The following is a 20,751-nucleotide window of genomic DNA, read 5'->3' as shown; positions in this document are numbered from 1 at the left end:
TTTTCTTTAAGTTTATTTATTTATTTATCTGTCTATTCTGTGAGCATGCCCGAAAGAGACTTAGCAACCCCAATGATCCACTTCTAGCCTCGGCCAGCCCTGGATCGTGGGCACACGTGTTACTCTGCCTACTCTGGTCTGTGGACTCGAACTGGCAACCCTTCCAGTGGGTCAGCTTTGTAGAGCATCACATTTTACTGCTGTGCCCCCACTGAACCCTCAAACTGGCTTCCTTTTCATGTGATTCCAGAAGTTATTGATACCTTGTTGCTTTTCTAGTGTAAGATGTTCTGATTTTATCCTATATATCCTATGCCTCAGCTCTGGAATCAGTCATTATTCTAGGGAAGCCCCTTTTAAGGAAATAGTATTTACATACCAAAGTCTGGAATCCTAAAGGTTTGTATTTGAAACTCTTCACAAAGCTTGTTAGATTATAATTTAAAACCTTTTTGTTAGAATTATTTATTTAATTTTTTTTGCTATTATTTTTTATTTTTTAAAATTTGACCAGACAGATACAGAGAGAGAAGGAAAGTGGGAAAGCAAACTGCCAGATCTGGGACTTGAACCATGGTCAGCCATGTGGGAGTTCAGCACCCTAATCACCACACCACCTGGCAGCCCCACAATTTAAAACTTTTGAGTTGTATACCTTCTTCTCTAAAATTAAATGAATAAGCAACAAAAAATTAACAATACCTTAAAAATTATTATAATATCATTAAAACTGAAGAAAGTTCTGACTCCATAAATTTTGAGGTGAACTTTTATTAATTTTTCAGTTATTAAGTAGTTTTTGAATACATGCTTATGTAAACTATTGTAAGAATAAAGAAGTGTATCGAATAAATGTGTGAGCCTTCCTTTTCATCCTTACTTCCCCTCTCCGCAGAGGTAAATAGCTTTATTTTTTGGAGAGGTTTTTGCTACAGGGCGTGTGCGCTCTCCAGAAAGACAGAGACAGACAGAGAGACAAAAAGCGAGAAATCACCCCCCAGGGGGGATAGCCACGCCGCAATCCCTTCTCCTCTATTCTCCTCTTGGGATCTTGGGCACGCATGCACATGCGCCCAGTGTGAGTTTAAGCAACCAGGTCCAGGATTCAAACTGCGGTCGACTACATGGTAGTCCAGTGACATAGCCATTATGCCAACTGCTGGTCCCAATAAATACCTTTTATTAGTATTTTGTCTTTTTGGACTTTTGCTCTGCATATGTATTAACCTATTGTATGAGCATACCTATATAAATGCAAATGTTTATGTGACAAGGGGCATGCTCTATATACTGTCTTATAAACTGCTTTTTACTTTATTTATATTCAGTATCAATATGTGTAGATCATCCTTGTTTGCTTTTTTCAAAGATTTATTTAATTTTATTACTATTATTGTTATTTTTTATTTGACCAGAGAGAGACAAAGGGAGAGAAAGAGAAAGTAAGAAAGCAAGCCTCCAGGTCCAGGACTCAAACTATGGTTGGCAATGTGGGAGTCCAACACCTTAACCGCCACACCATCTGTCAGCCCCATTTGCTTTAATGGTTTCAAAATACTCCATAGTATAGTTATAACATATTTTGTGAAATAATTTATATGTTGAGGAACATTTAGGTTTCATCCCAAATAAAAATGAAAGTTTTTTTCATTATAAATACAACATCTTTGTCTGTATATCTTTATATATGGAGTCTTAGAAATGGAATTAATTGGGTGAAAAGGAATATACATCTAAAATGTTTGTATATGTACTGCCAAATTGAACCCCAGAATGACTTTACCAGGAAATGTTCCCAACAAGATATCAGTCTGGGCTCCCCTGAATTCCAGCCAGTTCAGACTGGTCCTTCAGTCTCTGGTCCTGTTAGGTTGTATTGTTTTGCTGTAGGTGTGAAACGTCCCTCAGTCCCTTCCCATCTCAGTAGCAGTTAGGAGACCTGGGATGTGGTCTAGACCTGAGCAAGTCTGCAGGCCTGATTTCTTTGTAAAATTAGAAAAGCGTTTGAAGTGATACTTTTGGGTCCCTGGTGAAGTCTGGAACAGCCGCGTCCCACCGTCACCTCCTTCCCAGTGCCCAGGTCCTGTTTCCTGAGCCCTCTTGACTACAGTAAGGGAGTGAGACTCCTTTCTCACTGTCTAGCTTCAGGTGATGTGATGAGGAATGACCCTTCAGTCACCCCAGCCAGTGAGGTGCTCTTTGGGAGAGTTTTTCCAATGGAGCTAAAGACAGCAGTCCCAACCTCTAGACAAAAGAGAACCGGGGGCTTGTAGAGTGGCTATCTTCCGTTTTCCAAACAAAACTCGAGTGACAGTGCAGAGTAGAAATATTTAGAGACTGTCACAATGAAGCAAGTGTCTGGACAGAAGCAAAGATGGGAACTGAAGGAGAGCTATGGATTTCCAGGACCCAGTTCGAGGCCCTCCTGAGAGTTGAGGTTCATATGTTTAACCAAGATCAACCCCTTCTCCTCTGTGCTCCTGTCAGGATTGTGGGCATGCACACACACACGTGCCCACAATCGAAGGCATAGGATTTTGCAACCTTTTTGACTTAGAGTATGAGCTCTCCCTGGATACAGAGAGAGGGACAGTGAGAAATCACCTGCAGGGGGATGGCCTTGCCCGCAATACCTTCCCCTCCATTCTCCAAGGCCTGATGTGCTTTTGGAGCCACCTGGCTGATTTTTTTTTTTCTTTTTCTTTTTCTGGAGAGGTTTCTGCTATAGGGTGCATGCACTCGCCACAAAGAAACAGAGAGACAGAAAGTGAGAAATCACCCCCCAAGGGGGCATGGCCACGCCACAGTCCCTTCTCTTCTCCTCTCGGGATCTTGGGCACCCACGCACATGTGCCTGGTGTGCGTTTAAGCCACCGGGTCCGGGACTCGAACCACGGTCGACTACATGGGAATTCAGCGACATAGCCATTATGCTAACTGCTGGTCCCCGGCCTGGCTGATTTTGAAGCCACTGGGTCTGGGACTCCAACCATGGTGGATGAAACCATAAGCTATCTGCTGGTCCCTTGAAGACCATTTTTAAAAGGTCAAGTATATTACAGTATTGATGTTGTACTAGATTTGTTCAAAGATAGTTCTAGAAATACCGTCTCCAGGGGAAAAAAGTGAACTTTTATTAATTTGATGGTTCTGAACATAAAACAAATGGACATAAATCATCATTTTCGTGATCCTAGTAAAGAAGACAAATGCGCGGACGTGACAATACACAGGAGCTATGTACATTGGGGCAGAGACTAAATCTGCCTAAGGTGAATAGTTACGCACGCGCTTGTGCCACACAGAAGGTTTTACATCATTTCTAGCCTGGACACGTCAACATTTCAGCTACAATGTTGGGGAGATGGCATGGCAGGACAGCAGCCGAACGTGCCCCCGAAGTTAGGAAAGCTCACCGGGCAATCTCCTTAGGCCATGTTGCCTCTCTTCTTCTGCAAAGCTTTCATGAGGTCTGACATGAAATCTTGCTCGCCGCCGCCTCCCCCGCTGGGGGGTCCCGGGTTCTCTTGCCTCTTGGGGGGCATGGGAGGCCTTTTGGCGGCCGTGGGAGGGGGTCTGGGGGTTCGAACGTGCCCCCGAAGTTAGGAAAGCTCACCGGGCAATCTCCTTAGGCCATGTTGCCTCTCTTCTTCTGCAAAGCTTTCATGAGGTCTGACATGAAATCTTGCTCGCCGCCGCCTCCCCCGCTGGGGGGTCCCGGGTTCTCTTGCCTCTTGGGGGGCATGGGAGGCCTTTTGGCGGCCGTGGGAGGGGGTCTGGGGGTTTCCGGGGCGAGCGCGGGCGGAGGCGGCGGCGGGGGCGGCAATCTTGTCCTTCAAGAGAGCGACAACAGCAACAGTTATGCTCGACAGAAGCGCCTCGGAGGGAGGAGGCATCGCCACGGAGACGCGGGGTCGCCAGATCGGAGCCCTCACTGTCCCCAGCCCTGGGTCACCGAGACCACAGGGCTGCTCATCTCAGCCTCCGCCCGGGGTGGAGGCGAGACCCCCAGCGGCCTCTGCGAGTCCTACCGCGGGCGACCCGCTACTGTCACCTGCGCATATGGAGGCCTTGGCCACACGATCGATCGACCGGGTGCTTGTTGCGTTTGGACCACACAGGTGTCTCCTCGGAACCGCGTGTCTCTGAAAGGGCGCTGCTGGTGTGGCCCCTTGGGGGTCGCCTCTGTCTCTGTCAGCTCCGCTCAGCTCAAGGCAACTCAGCATGGAAGCCAAATGGCCCCGCGCAGTCCCTGGCTCCCCAAGTGCCAGGGGGCCTTGGCACCCACAGACGCAGAATGCGTTCGTCTGGGTCTGAAGGAGCTGCTGGAAGCTCAGTTGTCGGGGGCAGGTGTGTGTACAATTATTTTGCTCCCGTACCACACCCGTGATGGCACAGAGGTGGTTAAGGGGTTTCCCAAAACTTCGCCAGGCCTCCTCCATCCCCCCTAGGTGTCTGACTTTGCTTAGGACCAAGAGAATGGACGAGGGAACCGGGGTGAGAAGATGCTGTCCGGATCCAGGTGATCTTTGTCCTAGCTGAGGCATATCTTCCCTGGCCAAGAACTGCTCCGCCTGCCCCTGCTCAGGGCCTCCTTGCCTTAGCTTCTGGAACAAAGGTGTCTTTTCCCAGGACTGTGGTTTTCTAGGGGTAAGCATTACAAACCTTGCACCTTCTAGCATAACAGCTTCAGGGGAAATGGTGTGGGCCTGGTTTATAGCCTTAATCTTGCCTAACTGTGTGAAGGTTGGCAGGTTAATCAAGGGTAAAATGAGCATCACAATCTATTATGATCTGTCTTAGGTAGGGATGAGACCCAAGGAGATCAATGTAAGGTCTGGTACAGTAACTCTCCTGAGCACCAAATGGTACCGTTCCAGGCCAGAGACGTAACCAAGGCTGAATGCCTGCGTAATTGTCTTGGCAAGAGTCGGCGTTGCAGGTGCTGCTACTGCAAGGTGATGCTGTCCCAGGAAGTAGCAGGTAAAGACCCAGAGCCAATGCTGGGAGTTCTAACTCCTTAGAGATGGAGCAAAAACAGACTTGCCAAAGGTTTTATGCATGCCCATCCCACTGTGCCTACCTCGCCTGCCTGTCAGTCCCGCAGTCTCCCAGAATGCCTTGCTTAGTCTGTGAAAGGAGCCCCTTCTTCCTGGTGAGTGGGCTGAGGCACCACCAGCTGCAGACCCCTGGGTGTTCTTTCAATAAACTTTTCTTTTTTCTTGAGATGATGTCTCCCGAGTCTTACTCAGGACTGTGACAACAACTATATGAATTTGTTCAGAAGCGTCCGCTCAGGGTGCACGTGCTATTGGCAGAAACCAGGACACCATATCGAGCCAACATGTAGCAGCGGCACAGCCGTTTATTGGCCAACAGTGAACAGATCCTTGTCATTTCTGTTCATGTGATGCAGCCTCACCACGAATTTCAGGCAGCCCAACTGAATCCCTCTGCTTTAGTGATAATTAGCATTCCCGTTTACATTTTTATCAGGTTTTCATTTTCTTTCTCTGCTTAATAACCTCTTACCACTTAAGAGTAAATTTAGAAGTTTTTTTCCTAATTGCCTTGTGATTGAATTTCTATTTTTTTTTTTTTTGGTTTATTTGCTTAGTATGATAAGCTAATTAGCTGGTGATGTATTTTTTTCATTTCTGGGCAGGCAGGTTGGAAATTGGCGTGCCTACACAGATAAGTGGCTGCGATTCTGGGATTCTTTGATTTCTTCTGGCCTTTTTAAATACTGCCTTTGAACTGGCATATTTATAGAAATCATGAAAATAATAATGGCCAAACGTGCATTGAGCTTGGGGAGCTTCAGAGGATAACCAGAACACGAGAGAAACAAAACTTCTAGATGTCTACAGTGGTTTGCAAAAATTATAGAAAGTGCAGTAAATAGCATGATTCAATTGTTCCTCCCACTGGCTGACGGACCAGTGATGGTGTGGGTAAGATGAAACATCAAAGCTAAGCCAACAGGCTATCCCAGCTTTTGTGAGGTGTTGCCATTACAAGGATTATTTATGGACATCTTGGATCACACATGGGAAATACTCAGTGGGACTTATGTAGTCGGCTAGGCTGGTATGAACTGGATTAGTAATTAAATTATAGTTGTTAAGCTACCATTTTATGTAGGTTTAAGTGAACTTCATTAATATTGAAAAAAGTTGGGAGAAGGTGTGGGCTATTATTTTAAAATGTATTTTCTTCCCTATTACTCTGAGAATGTACGGGGGGATCTTCAAAAATGAGTATTATGAAATAAACTATGCATGGATTTCAAAATTTTTTGCACCAAGATAAACTCATACTTTTTTTTTCTTTTTGGATTGATAGAAGGTCCTCATAGAGAGACAGAGAGAAAGAGAGAGGGAGAAGCAGAAAACACCTTTCACAATCCCTTCACCTCCATTTTTCCATTCAGTTGAGATCTGGGGCATACATGAACCTGGGATGTGTTTCAATTCACTGGTGCAGGAATTCAAACCATGGCTGGCCATGGGGGATCTGGCTGCCTTAACCACTAGGCCACGGGGCCAGCCCTGAACTCATACTTTAATTCCACTTTTGAATGAACTTTTTAAAACCTCTTTGTATGTTCATGGGAAAGTGTGAAAAGCATATTTATAGTGTAACTCTTTTAGTAGCCTTCTCCTCTGGTTTGGGAGCCCCGCTAGTACTTTATATAGGGCTCTGACTAATTGTTTGTTCTAACTGAGTCAGAAAAAAATATGTAAAATCCCAAGAGCTTAAAACTCATGCATGCCACTTTCAGAGAGTGATAAAATCATTTGACTAAACCAAGACAATGACTCTCATCAGAATAAATGTAGCTAATACTTCTGACATTTAAAATAAATTCTTATATTTTCTCTAAGCAACGTGATCATAATTGTTTCTAATTTCCAATTCTAGTCTATGTAACGTTAAGATAAAAAATATAAACCTAGGGACCAGCAATTAGCGTAATGGCTATGTTGCTGGATTCCTATGTAGTCGACCGCAGTTCGAGTCCCGGACCCGGTGGCTTAAACTCAAGCCAGGCGCGTGTGCGTGCATGCCCAAGATCCCAAGAGGAGAATGGAGAAGGGATTGCGGCATGGCCATCCCCTCTGGGGGGTGGGTTCTCACTTTCTCTCTATCTCTTTCTTTCTGGGGAGCGCACGCGCCGTATAGCAGAAACCTCTCCAAAAAAAGAAAAAAGAAAAGAAACCTAAATGAAAGTAACATGACTTCTCAGTTGTTGAAATGCTATTTTCTCTTTTTAACGGAGGGGGTCTAGAATAGGTTGTGGTGGTGTCTTCAAGAAGTTCATGGAAACCTGTGTATTATGAAAATACTATAGATGCATTTTACATTGCTTTTGGCACCAAAATCAACTTGTAATTTAATTCCATTTCCTCCCAAACTTTTGAAGTCCCCTCCTATGTCACTTAGAGATGACAGTTTGACAGAGGCAATGCCAGTTACTCCCTGGCCTTACCTTAGTTGTGTCGACGTGTCTCTGAGCCTCTTGGAGGACGACCCCGGCAGAGTGTGCCTCCTGCGGAATCTGACCGTTGGGCTGGGCGCCGCCTGTCTTAAGTCCTGAGAGAGAGGAAGAGAGAAAAGAAAAGTGGTTTTTAAAAATATTTCTGAAAGCGATTTTGAAAACACGATGCAGTTTATATCTCTAAAGCAAGAGAAAGGGATTCACAGGCACGGCAGGGTACATGAGGCCTTAGAAAACTCCGAGGTTCTGTGGCAACGCTTTGTATGAGACTGAGCAAGAGATTCGAGAAAGTGAATACTTGAGAAAGCCTACGAGAGAAAATCTGGGTACCCTGAGACCCTAGAAAATGCTCTGCTTTGTATTTATTTATTTATTTATTTATTTATTTAAAATTTTGTCAGAGTGTGCATATACTCACTGGAGAGAGACAGAGAGAGGGAAAGCAAGAGAAACGTCCCCCCAACCCCTTCCCCCCCCACGCTGCCCCATGCAGAATGACACACCACAATCCCTTCTCCTCTATTTCTCCCTTCTTTTGAGATTTTGGGCATGTCCGTGTGCCTAGCGTGTTTCTCAAGCTGCTGAGTCTAGGATTCGAATTGTGTGAACATGTATGATCTAGTTGCCTCGACGTCGGGTCCACTGGCTTGGCCTGTATATTCTGCTTTTAAAATCTTCTTGGTAATTGGAGAATAAACCTTGAAAATAATTTTTTAAGTTTATTTATTTATTTATTTATTTTTCAGAGAGAGGGACACCCAACAGGGCCTTCATGATGTGATCTGCCCCAGTCACAGCCAGCCTGCACCACAGCCACGTGCTTGGAGGTGTGTGTGTGTGTGGGGGGGGGTAAGAAAAAGGGGTTCACAACCGTTGGCCAGTGGTGAGCTCAGCGAGGGCATTTTCCATGGGGTAGCAGTGACAGAAGACAGCAAATGCGGTCCACCTTCAGAATAGTTTGGCGATACGATAGCATAGTAGCTGGAGGGAGAAGTGGAGTCCTACAGAGGTTTTAAATTTATTTGTTCATGAAAGGGACCAGTGTTCATGAGAAGAAGCCAGGAGAGCAAGCCAGAGGGAGAGGAGAAAGGTCTCATGCTAGGAGGTAACATGAGGGATGCAGCTAGGATGGGGACTCTCAGGTAGTGAAGGGAGGTGAGAGTTTTCCTTCGGTGGTGCCATTTTCTCTGCTGAGAATAGAGGGGTTGGAGGCTGGAAATTGAAGTGAGTGAAGAACATCTGAAACAATGATCAGGGAAAGTGGGAGAGTACACTGGAACAGGTCTTCTCAACATCGCTGACACTTGTGCCTGGAGAATTCTTTGTTGTGTCGGGCTGCCCGGTACACTGTAGGAGAGGTAGCTGCCCTAGCTTCCCTCTGCTGGATGACAATAGTACTCCTAAGGTGTGACAACCCAAACCACCTTCAGATATTCCTAACTGTCCTCTGGGGCTCAAAATCACTCTCAGTTGAGAATCACTGGGTTAGAGAAACCCAGTAGGATTACAGGCAGTGTGAAGGGCCCAGTGGTTCATGTCCACAGTCCTGTGGTAGAAGCAATATGCCTACTGTTTGTAGAGCCCTCCAGGAAAAAAGGGTCTCAGATCCTCTCCCTAACGTGTCTTTCTCTCACCCTCCACATTTCCTGTTGAGCAGTGGGCAGAATCACTACCGGTTAAAAGTAGGCACAGCCATTTGGTTCCCCTCCTTTACTTCTTCCTTCTTCTTTTATTTCTTCTTCTTTTATTTCTCCTCCTCCTCCTTCTTTCCCCTCCTCCTCTCTCTCTTTAACTATTTGCATTATTCATCATTACCATGATTGCTTGTGTATTAATCTTTCTCTTAAGATATTCACAGGAGGGAATGCCTATGGTAGAGATGGGGTCCCCGGGTGCCCTATAGCATTTCACAGCATCCTCAGATCCACCATAACCTCTAACATATATAATTATTAGAGCCTAGGACCAGCAGGTGATGTAGTGGCTATGTCGCTGGACACCCATGTAGTTGACCACAGTTCGAGTCTTGGACCCAGTGGCTTAAATTCACACCGGGCGTGTGTGTGTGCATGTCCAAGATCCTGAGAGGAGAATGGAGAGGAAGGGATTGTGGAGGGGCCATCCCCTTTGGTGGTGGGGGGTTGATTTCTTGCTTTCTGTCTCTCTGTCTCTCTCTGCCTCTCAAAAAAAAAAAAATGAAGGTCCTGGTAAGGGGGTGCTCCAATCCTACCCCAAGTGGGTGAACTACAGTTCAATCTTGACATCATCAGCCACCTGGAGTTAGTGCCAGACTTCACAGGTGTAATGGCTAACACCTCCATGAGACGGCCCCTCTTCAGACACCAGCCACAAGTGGAGTCCCTGGGCCATCTACACTCCTGATGAGCTCTCTACAAATTCAGGGGTTCTTATGACCCCCTCAAGTTCCATAATTTGCTAGGATGATTCACAGAACTCACAAAAGCACTGTACTTATGATTTGGCATGTTCCCCCAACTCTAAAAGAGGTTAGATCCTTATGGTTCTTGCCTAGATCAGACCATATCAATCATGCCAATCCAGATGAAAAAAATGAAGTGTCTCTGAAAAGTAAGTAAGTTGTCAAGGAAGCACAAAGTGAATCATATTTAAATATGACTCAGAATTTATTTGTTAATTATTTTTAACTTTGCTATAGGACAGGTACATTCACTGGAGAGAGAGAGAGAGAGAGAGAGAGAGGGAGGGAGAAAGTGAGAAATCATCTCTTGGGGAGATGGCCATGCTGCAGATCCCTTCTCTTCTATTCTCCTCTTGGGATTTATTTTATTTTATTTTAAAGTTTTATTATTTTTCAGAGATATTTTTACAATAGGGCATGTGCCCTCACCAGAGAGACACAAAATGAGATATCACTCCTTGGGGGGATGGTTATGATGCAATCCCTTCTCCTCTATTCTGTCCTTGGGATCTTGGTCACACACGCACACATGATGGGACCAGAACCACAGATGACTCCATGGGAGTTCAGCAATGTAACTGTTATGCCATCTGCTGGTCCCTCCTCTTGGGATTTTAGGCATGCACATGCACACATGCCTGATGTGTTTTTCAAGCTGCTGGGTCTTGGGATTCGAACCCCACAGTTGACCATATGGGACCCAGCTGCCTTAACCACCATACTACCGATTGGCCCTGATTCTGGATTTTTTCCCCTCAGACATAAGACTATGTCTACATGAAAGAGAACATTCTTCTACTCCAGGCTAGATTAGTTCTTAACTGCCTTTAGGAAGTAAGCACCCAATACTGAGATATGAATATAATTATTTTTCGATGTCCTAGGTAAAGGCAGTTTCATGAGACTGGCTAAAGAGCGTTTTGAGGAATGAATCCTTAAATTAGCTTCAATGCATCCTTCTAGAAATCCTAATTTCAGAAGAGACTCAGTCTATGCTGATTCTGGAAACAGGCCAGGGAAAGAAACATCGTAGCCTCTAGCCCTTGCCAGTGAGTGAGATTTGAGGCCAGAGTATCTGCCCTAGAAAGAGCCTAGCAATCTTCACTGGGAAGAAGACTGACTGACACTCCTGGGAGAACCCAGATGGTGCCAGAATGCCTCAGCCCAGAGAGTGGTCACATCTTGGGAAGGGGACACTCGACAGCTCAAGAACTTCATGGAGTGTTTCCTCCCAAACTTGAGGACAGATAGAATTAGGATCCTTCTAGAGTCATGGAGACCAGACTCCCACCCAGCTGTGGCAATTCTTTATTTATTTTTATTTTTAAAAATTATTTCTTAATTTTCCCATGAGTGAGAGAGAGAGAGATTGAGGCAGAGAGAGAGAGAGGCAAACAGACACTCCAAACAAGGTCTCAAATACCACGATCTAATCCTAACCTCGCCAGTCGCAGGTCGTGGGTACATAAAAAGCAAGCATACACAGGGAGGTCTCCAGACAGAACCTGGAACCTTCCCATGCGGGTCAGCCTTTCCGAGTGTTGCTTTTTTACTGCTGCACTACCATCTGGGCCCATCAATCCTTTATTTATTAACCCAACATATTTGCCAGGCTGGTAAGCTCGGGGAACATAGTGTGGAATAAGTAGAAATGATCTTTGTCTTTTTGAGGCAGAATAATGCAGAGAACACAGGTGAAAAGCAAGTTACTAAGTAAATAATTACAATTTTTTTTTTCTTTTTTTGGAGAGGTTTTTGCTACAGGGCATGTGCGCTCGCCAGACAGAGAGAGAGAGAGAGAGAGAGAGAGAGAGAGAGAGAGATGGAAAGCGAGAAATCTCCCCCCAGGGGGGATGGCCGCGCCGCAATCCCTTCTCCTCCATTCTCCTCTTGGGATCTTGGGCATGCATGCACACGCGCCCAGCGTGAGTTTAAGCCACCGGGTCCGGGATGCGAACCGCGGTTGACTACATGGGAGTCCAGCGACATAGCCATTACGCTAACTGATGGTCCCAAATAATTACAAATTGTATACATGCTTGAAGAAAGCAACGTGGCATTAGCACTTTCTGGGAACTCAGTGGCCACAGAGCAGCCATATGGGCACATGTAATGCAAGAATACTTAATGTTGGGTCAGTTCTGCCTTCTTGCAACTTCCACACTTTGAAGCTGGTTTAACCATTTTAAGCAGCAAAGAACACACATATCTACTGGCTTTTGATATGCCCATCCTTTAACACTGGAACACGATAACCAGAACTCTTCTGCCATAAATGGTTCCGGTTCTTTCAACCATTATTTATCTTACATAAGATGTCCTTGAATCACAGCTCAGCCACTCAGGAGATACTAGATATCCGCTCCTCCCACCGTCAGGGTCCTCCGCTGTGGAGTGGAGCTATTGTACATTTTGTTTTAAGAACCAGAAATGATATTTGTAAAGAGGCACACAGTACCCACTCCAACCTTCGATATCCTGTTCTTCTTAAAAGTACTATCAAATTTCTGCTATTGGGGCTGACAGGTGGTGGGGAGGTTGAGGGTGCTGGATTCCCACATGGCCGACTGTGGTTCAAGTCCTGGACCTGGTAGCTTGCTTTCTCACTTCCCCTCTCTTTTTCTCTTTCACTTTCACTCTCACTCTGTCCCTCTCTGGTCAAATTAAAAATAAAATGAATGAGGTTAAATAACTGTTTTAAAAAATTGCTGCTATTTTGTCCTTAAATGTGATGCCCAGGGCCAGCAGATGGTGTGGTGGTTAAGGCATTGCACTCCCACATGGCTGACTATGGTTCAAGTCTCGGACCTGGTAGCTTGTTTTCTCTCTCTCTTTCTGGTAAAATTAAAAAGTAATAACAATTAATAAAAGTAAATACTAAATAATTCTTTAAAAAAAGATGTGATGTCCAAGATTGGGTATAAGACTAGCCATGATGTCACTGAGGTGAACAACAGGTGTGATCTTGTCCTTGGTGAGTGTTGTCTGTGGTCAGTAATGGAGGCCTGGACGAATGTGATGTTTTGTACACTGACGAGAAACAGCTCCCTCCTGGCACCCTGCACTGGTGAGCAGCACCTTATCCAAAAGTAGACCATAAAAAACATGGTGAAAGCTTTGTTAGAGGTCACTTATAAGAAAGCAGAGGGCCAGTCGGTGTTGCAGTGGTAAAGCGACACTCGGGTCATCGGAAAAGTCATGACGTATTTTTCTATGCAAAAATGTGTCATGACTTTTCCGATGACCCAGTAGATCCACATGGGAAGAGTCCTGGGTTTGCATCTTGGGACCTCCCTGACATATCAGGTACATGTGTGCATGCCTGTAATCCTGGCTGGCTGTGGCTGGGGGTGGATTGTGGCAGGGGGACCCTATTATGGTGCTCATCTTTCTTTCCCCTCACCTCTTGTCTCTCTCATGGAAAAAATTAACGAATACACTAAAAAAAAAAAAATACAGGGTGTACATGTGAGGGGCGTAGGGTCGAGCCTGACCATCAGAAGAGAAATATTCTGAACAAGGTCTGTAAAGTTCAATTTCAGTAATGCGTGTTGGATAAGTTTGGAACATGAATTTTGTATGTGTGTTGGAATTTGTCCCCTGGTTAGTACCTGTAGATGGCTGAGCTGATGCAGTTGTGTTGACAGGGCCCAGGTTTGTCCACCGAGAGGCAAGCCCAGCCCTTGCCACGGCCCGCTGGTAGTTATCGTAGAGAGTCTTTCCATACTAGAGAGGGAGGACAAAGGAAGAAAGAAAGGACTCCATTTAGTCTAACTTCTGCACACCACTGCAATACACGCATTGACAATGACAACAACGTACTGCATAATTACTCCTCTCACTTCTTCCCAAGCTTTGTGTTTTGTTTTGTTTTTGACTCTATTTTCATAAAAATATTTACAAAGTGTGTCTTTACATGTTAAATAATTTTCCAGGTTAGGAGAGTCAGTTAATACTTTCACCTACACATGAAAGGAGAACTTCAGCCACACAGTTCTGTTTCCAGATGTCTCTACTTATGTATGTACCTCCCGAGATTCCATCTACGTTTCTTAGCTGCCCACACTGAGCTTGCAATACTCTCCATGAGTGAAGATCTGAAAACTCTCATGTAAAAATCAACTCTTGATTCTCAGGTCACCAGAGAAGAAAACCCAATGGGTGGGGCCGGCAGGTAGTAGCGAAGGCACTGGACTCCCACGTGGAGGTCTGCAGTTTGAGTCCTGGACCCGGTGACTTGGAACTCGTGCAGGGTGCATGTGTGTTTGTGCCCAAAATTCTGAGAGGAGGGTGGAGGAGAGGAGAATGCAGTGTGGCCAACCCCCTGTGGGGGGCTTTCTCGCTTTCTATCTCTCTGTCTCTGGTAAGTACATATTCCCTATAGAAAAATCTCTGTCTCTCAAAAAAAGAAACAAAACAAAAAACACCTAATGGGTAAAGGGCTAGCAGTGATGTGGAGGCTAAGGCATTGGATTCCCACATTTCTGACTATGGGTTTGAGTCTTGGATCTGGCAACTTGAAAATCACGTTGGGTGCATGGGGATGCTCAAAGTTCAGAGGAGACTGGAGGAGAGGGGACTGTGTGGTATGTCCACCTCAGAGAGCACCAGCAAAACTTACAAAACAAAGAACCCAATGGGCAAATAAGTGAGGTAATAACATGGGCTGTACCCACATATGGGTCAATGTTTTCACAACAGCCCAAAAACTGGCCCCAGATCAGGAGGCAAGTTGGTAAGTCCAAGGTGTTGAGTGAAGTTCAGTTCAAGGTGGTGAAGTTCACCTGCTTTCTCACCTTGGCGATCCTGATTCCCATGACCCACTGGTTGAGGGTTCTTGCATCATCACAGCAGAGATACTTGATATACTGGGACTCCTTCTGAATTTGGGGATGCTAGGAAGAAGCAGTTTTGAAGAAAATTTATGAATTTTTCATTTATTAGGAGATCAAAGCACCTTTTAGGGAAAAAACCAAAACAATCCTCTGAGAATATATGTGATTTACTGAGATGGTGGCCAAAATTATTGGTAGCAATTTTAGAATTAAGAAGAGGAACACTTTTTAAAATTTTGAAAAGATTTGAGAAATCTGTTATAGGATTTTTTTATAAGCCCTTCTCACTAGAGAACCAATAATAATGTACATTTCTGCATTTTTCACTTTTGAAAGTTATCATGACTATTGTGTCTCTATCCCCAAAAGAAATCTGAGTTGCTTCTCCATTTGTTGGATAAAGGAACTTACCTGATACAACTCTTAAGTCTCAGAATTAATTCCTAGAAGTACTGTGGTTCTGTGACTCCAAAACCTAGTTCTAGAATTATTCTGGTACTGGGAATCCTGGGTTTTATAATGATCCCCCTTTTAAAAATTTTGATTTATTTAATTTTATTTGCCATTATTATTATTTTTTTATTTGACGAGAGAGAGAGAGAGAGAGAGAGAGAGAGAGAGAGAGAGAGAGAAAGAGAGAGAGAAAGTGAAAAAGCAAGCTGCCAAGTCTGAGACTTGAACCTCAGTCAGGCATGTCAGAGTCCAGTACTTTACCCATCATGCCACCTCCTGGTCCTGGTCCTCATGCCACCTCCTGGTCCCGTGATCTCCCTTTCTTAACTACCATTTCCTGCCTAAATGGGTCAGCAGCCTCAGGATGGACAGCCTAGAGAAGTAATATGTCTATTTTTTTTTTGCTATAGGGCATGTGACAGAGAGACAGAAAATGAGAAATCACCCCCTAGGGGAGATGGCCACACCACAATCTCTTCTCCTTCATTCTCCTCTCAGGAGAATCATGGGCATGCATGCACACACGCCAGCATGAGTTTAAGCCACCAGGTCCAGGACTCGAACTGTGGTCGACTACATGGGAGTCCAGTGACATAGCCATTACGTGAATTGCTGGTCCTGAAATATGTCTATTTTACTTTTTTTTTAAAAAAATTATTTATCTGTTTATTTGTTATTTTTCTTTTTTAATATTTTATTTATTTATTATTATTTTAAAATTTGCTGTAGAGTATGTGTGTTCTCTCTCTCTCTCTCAAGAAAGTGAGAAGGCAAGCTGCTAGATCTGGGACTTGAACTGTGGTTGACCATGTGGGAGTCTGGCACCTTAATCACCATGCCACTTGCTTGCCTCACATTTGCTGTGATTTTTCAAGCTGCGGGGTCTAGGACTCAAACTGTGGTTGGTCATGTGGGAATCTAGCACTTTAACCACCTACTGGCCCAGAATGCATCTATTTTTAAGGGGCCCTAAACGATAGCTTAGGGTGCTGACCAGGTTCTCTAGGCCTTTCAGGAGCTCACAAGAGAACAGTGATGTGGCAGGCACCAAGGAGAAGGACACCCTCCACTTCTCTTTCTTAATTCTTGCTGCTCCTGTCATTTCTGTTACGCTTCTGTTTCTGGTAGAATGTGGACTCCATGAAGATGGGGACTATATCTGTTTTCTTTGTTGCCAAAGACCCCAGGACTTAGCACAGGCCAAAAACAGGGGTCCTCTACCTCCAGGCCATGGACCAGTCTGGTCTGCTGGGCTATGTAGTGTGGGGGTGGGGGTGGTGAGTGAGCAGGTGAGATTAATTAGTGTTTGCAGTTGCTCCCCATTGCTGGTATGGATTCTGGGCTCTGCCTCCTGTCGGCTCAGCAGCGGTTCTGGATTCTCATGAGAGTGTGAACTCTGTTATTGTGGGATTATTTCACTGTGTATTGCAATGTGGCAGTGATAGAAATAGGGTGCATGGGGGATATAGTGTTCTTGGGTCAGCCTGGGGCCTTCCCCCCATCCATGGAGGAACTACCTTCCACAAGGCTTCCCTAGTGTTGGGAAGGCTGAGAACCACTGCCCTAGAGTGTGGTAGGTATTCCTAGATGTCAAAATAATTGTTGAAGAAAATACACCAGTGCAAGACTTCCGGCTGAGTCACAAATCTTGTGAGGCATCCATCACACCCAGGTTCTAAGACGTGTGCCCTGTGGATTTTCATGGGCTATTCAAATTTGAATAAACTGAATTTTATAGAAAGATAATTATCAATGAGAATTGACCACATTTTCTTGGTTTTAAAATTCCTTCTAAAGACGGGACCAGCAGTTGGCATAATGGCTATATCACTGGACTCCCATGTAGTCCACTGCAGTTTGAGTCCGGGATCCGGTGGCTTAAACTCACTTGCGTGCCCAAGATCCCGAGAGGAGAATGGAGAAGAGAGGATTGCGGCGTGGCCATACCCCCTGGGGGGGTGATTTCTCGCTTCTGTCTCTCTGTCTCTCTCTGTCTCTCTGGTGAGCGCATGCGCCCTATAGCAAAAACCTCTCAAAAAAATATTCCTTCTAAGGCACCTGAGGAGAGTCTCACCTGCATGTTTTCCATCTTACTAAACAGGACACTATGCTTCAGCAATTGTGATTATCTCTTATGTCCTGACCCTGGCAGAACATCGCATGAGGATTAGTAAACTCCTTTATCTATGTCAAGGTTAAGCTTAAACTTTCCTTTCTACCGACTCCAAGTTTTAAACAAAGCCTTACTCTTTTAGCCAATAACGAACTAAAGAATTTCTCAATCTACCTATGACCTATAAGCCTCCATGTTAAGATGTTTTATCTTCTTGGGCCAAATCAATAGCTGACCTCCCTATATTGATTTACAACTTTGATTGTAACTTCTGGTTTCCTGAAATGTATAAAAGATTTGCTATAACCCAGTCATGTGGGAAGCACTTTCTCAAGGCTTTTTGAGAGTGTATTTCTCATGTCATGGTTACTCACATTGACTTAGAACAAACCTCTTCAATATTTCACAGAATTTGACTTTGCCATTGACACCAACCATAACTGCCATGTGTGTGCCCGAGTGTGTGTGGTAACATGTCTTTGTTCTTCCTCCATTCCTCAGAGGGGTTTGTTAATCCTGTTGGGATCAGCTTAAATTGCTGCAAATGGTGAAAGTGACGTGGGAGGCCAAGTGAGCTAGAAAAATCCATCTACTCTTCAGTGGGCAAGCAAGGAGTGAAGTTGGCCTTTTCTTCTCTTCGAGTATTGCATAGGGAGATTTAAAAATTTATTTTGGAAAGTTTGTTTTTTGCTATAGGGTGCATGCACTTGCTGGAGAGACAGAGAGAGTGAGAGATAGAAAGTGAGAAATCACCCCCCAGGGGGATGGCCATGCCACAATCCCTTCTCCATTCTTCTCTCAAGATTTTGGACATGCTTGCACACATGCCTGGCGAGAGTTTTAAGCCACTGAGTCTGGGACTCGTACAACTCCCACTCGTCAACTTCATGGGAGTCCAACGATGTAACAATTGTGCCATCTGCTAGTCTCATTATTATTATTATTATTATTTTTTTAATGTGAGCTCACCAGAGAGAGACAGTGAAACAGAAAGTGAGAAATCACTTCCCAGGCATGAGTTTCAAGTCACAGCGTTCAGGACTCAAACCACACTGTTGGCCATGTGGGATCTAGCCCCGTACGTACCATGTCACCTGCTGGCCCACATTTAGCTTAATTACTGACCTCCAGTGGCTAGCAGGTGGCATAGTGGTTAACTATGCCACCTGGTTGATTGCAGTTCAAGTCCTGGACCTGGGTTTGAAATTCATGCTGGGTTCATGTGCATGCATGACCAAAATCCTGAGAGGAGAATAGAGAAGGGATTGTGGCGTGGCCATCCCCTGGAGTGGGGGCGTGATTTCTCACTTTCTGTCTCTCTGGCAAGTGCATTTTTTTTTAGTACCCTATATCAAAAAACTCTCTCTCTTTAAAAAAAAAAAAAAAAAAAAAAAAAATTACTGACCTCCAAGGAAATGGTTATTTTCAATGTTGATCTAAGCAAAGGGCATTATTGTCCTTGAAACTTCAGTTGGAATCTGAGAGGCAGCGTCTGGGCCGGTGATCCTGCTGGTCTATTTTTTTTTTCTTTGGGTGAGGTTTTTGCCACAGATCATGTGCACTGGCCAGAAAGACAGAGAGACAGAAGAGAAATCACCCCCCAGGGACGATGGCCACACTGCATTCCCTACTTCATTCTCCTCTTGGGATCTTGGGCACGCATGCACACGCGCCTGGCTTGAGTTTAAGCCACTGGGTCCGGAACTCGAACCATGGTCGACTACATGGGAGTCCAGCAACATAGCCATTACACCAACTGCTGGTCCCCTCTGCTGGTCTTTCTAATGACACTGCCAGCAAGAGCCATGTTATCGCTGTCTGTAAGGAGATACTTATACATTCCAAAAGCTTGATGAGAGCTTCGTAATTTTTGGTTCTACAAATGAGAAAAGTGAGGCTTACTATGTATTTTATGCTATGACTTTTGGTATTTATAGTAAGCTGGTACTCCAGTCTTTAAAGATATTACAGAAAAACTTAGAAATTATCGAGACCAGCAGTTAGCATCATGGCTATGTTGCTGGACTCCCATGTAGTCAGCTGCGGTTTGAGTCCTGGACCTGGTGGCTTAAAACTCACACCGGGTGCATGTGCATGTCTGCCCAAGATCCCGAGAGGAGAATGGAGAAGAGATTGCGGTGGCGTGGCCATCCCCCCTGGGGGTGATTTCTTGCTTTCTGTCTCTCTGTCTTTGTCTTTCTGTCGAGCGCACACAACCTACAGCAAAGATCTCTCAAAAAAAAGAAAAAAAAAGAAAGAAAAGAAAAAGAAAAACTTAGAAATTATAAATTCCACGTTTTGAACTTGGAGTCAATCAAAGAAAATCTATTTTTTCTTTTTAGAGAGAGATTTTTGCTATAAGATGTTGGAGACGCAGAAAAAGAGAAAGTGAGAAATCACCTTCTCCCCTCCTGGGGAAGATGGCCACGCCGTGATCCCTTCTCTTCTTCTCCTCTCAGGATTTTGGGCATGCACGCACATGTGCCCAGCATGAATTTCAAACCACTGGGTCTGGGACTCAAACAGTGGTCAGCCATGTGGGAGTCCAGGGATGTAACCACTATAGCACCTGCTAGCCTGGAACGTCTCCTCTTAAACATTAATCTTTAAATAGACTGCTTCCTTTATTTAGGTCCTTCAGCCCCTAAAATTTGCATCAACATTGCTTGAATAATGGTCAGTTCCTATTTGCATAGGTACCATTCTCTGTCTCTTAGTCTCAAGAGTTTCACACAAGGTTCCCGGATAATGCTGGGAGCAGTATCCTATCTGGCCGGCAGATGGCAGCAAACACTTTTGAATGATGAGCAGTTCATTGTTAGCGCAGTTCGCTGTTCACACATTAATTCTGAATGTTAGATTTTAGTTTTTGCAAATATTATTCCAATAATTCCCCTCTCTGGAGTGCCTTAAGGTTGGAAATATCTACCAAACCAGATAATGAGCCAATGGCAAGAAAGATCTGTTGTATTAATTAACCGGAAGACCGTACCCATGAGAGACAAAGGTACTAAGCTCAGCACCTATGGGATGGCTGTGACATTCCACGATTGCCTGCCTGCGCCATCCCCTTAGACAGCAAAACTTGCGGTGCCAAACCAAAGCTCTTATCTTTCTGCATCAGAGACACAGCTCCCAGTGAGGTAGGAGACAGGAGCCCTAAAAATATGGTAGGGTATAGGTCCCAAATGGAGCCACAAAATAAGTTTTAACATAGAGACAAAGCAGCTTGGCTGTTTGCAGCGGTGGCTCAATGACTGTCCTAGGCAGCGTGACCTGGACCTAAAACAAAGGCTTTTTTCCAGGCTCTACCACCTTCCAGGAAGAGAATAAGGTGGTTTTTTTTTTTTTTTTTTTTTGTTGTTTTGGTTTTTTTTTTAGAGATTTTTACCATAGGGTGTATGTGCTC

At 44.7% G+C, this 20,751-nt stretch overlaps 1 protein-coding gene across 1 annotated transcript in view; it reads right to left on the bottom strand.

Annotated features, from left to right (window-relative positions):
• Positions 1 to 3,111: 3,111 nt before the first annotated feature.
• APBB1IP (amyloid beta precursor protein binding family B member 1 interacting protein) overlaps positions 3,112 to 20,751 on the bottom strand; it is a 68,913-nt gene continuing 51,273 nt past the window's right edge. Inside the window, exons 10-17 of the mRNA XM_014589122.2 lie at positions 14,738 to 14,836; positions 13,553 to 13,667; positions 7,493 to 7,596; positions 7,279 to 7,330; positions 4,873 to 4,964; positions 4,042 to 4,736; positions 3,607 to 3,833; positions 3,112 to 3,406 (exon numbers count right to left, since the gene is read on the bottom strand). Of these exons, the coding sequence (XP_014444608.1) occupies positions 3,629 to 3,833; positions 4,042 to 4,736; positions 4,873 to 4,964; positions 7,279 to 7,330; positions 7,493 to 7,596; positions 13,553 to 13,667; positions 14,738 to 14,836 (1,362 nt within the window). The 3' untranslated portion in view covers positions 3,112 to 3,406; positions 3,607 to 3,628. The remainder of the gene's footprint in view (positions 3,407 to 3,606; positions 3,834 to 4,041; positions 4,737 to 4,872; positions 4,965 to 7,278; positions 7,331 to 7,492; positions 7,597 to 13,552; positions 13,668 to 14,737; positions 14,837 to 20,751) is intronic.

The sequence above is a fragment of the Tupaia chinensis genome, unplaced genomic scaffold, assembly GCF_000334495.1.
Source record: "Tupaia chinensis unplaced genomic scaffold, TupChi_1.0 Scaffold000001_1, whole genome shotgun sequence".
In the NCBI taxonomy this organism is placed as follows: Eukaryota; Metazoa; Chordata; class Mammalia; order Scandentia; family Tupaiidae; genus Tupaia; species Tupaia belangeri.
Note: the sequence above shows the minus strand (reverse complement) of the source record. Positions and strands in the feature narration are given on the sequence as shown.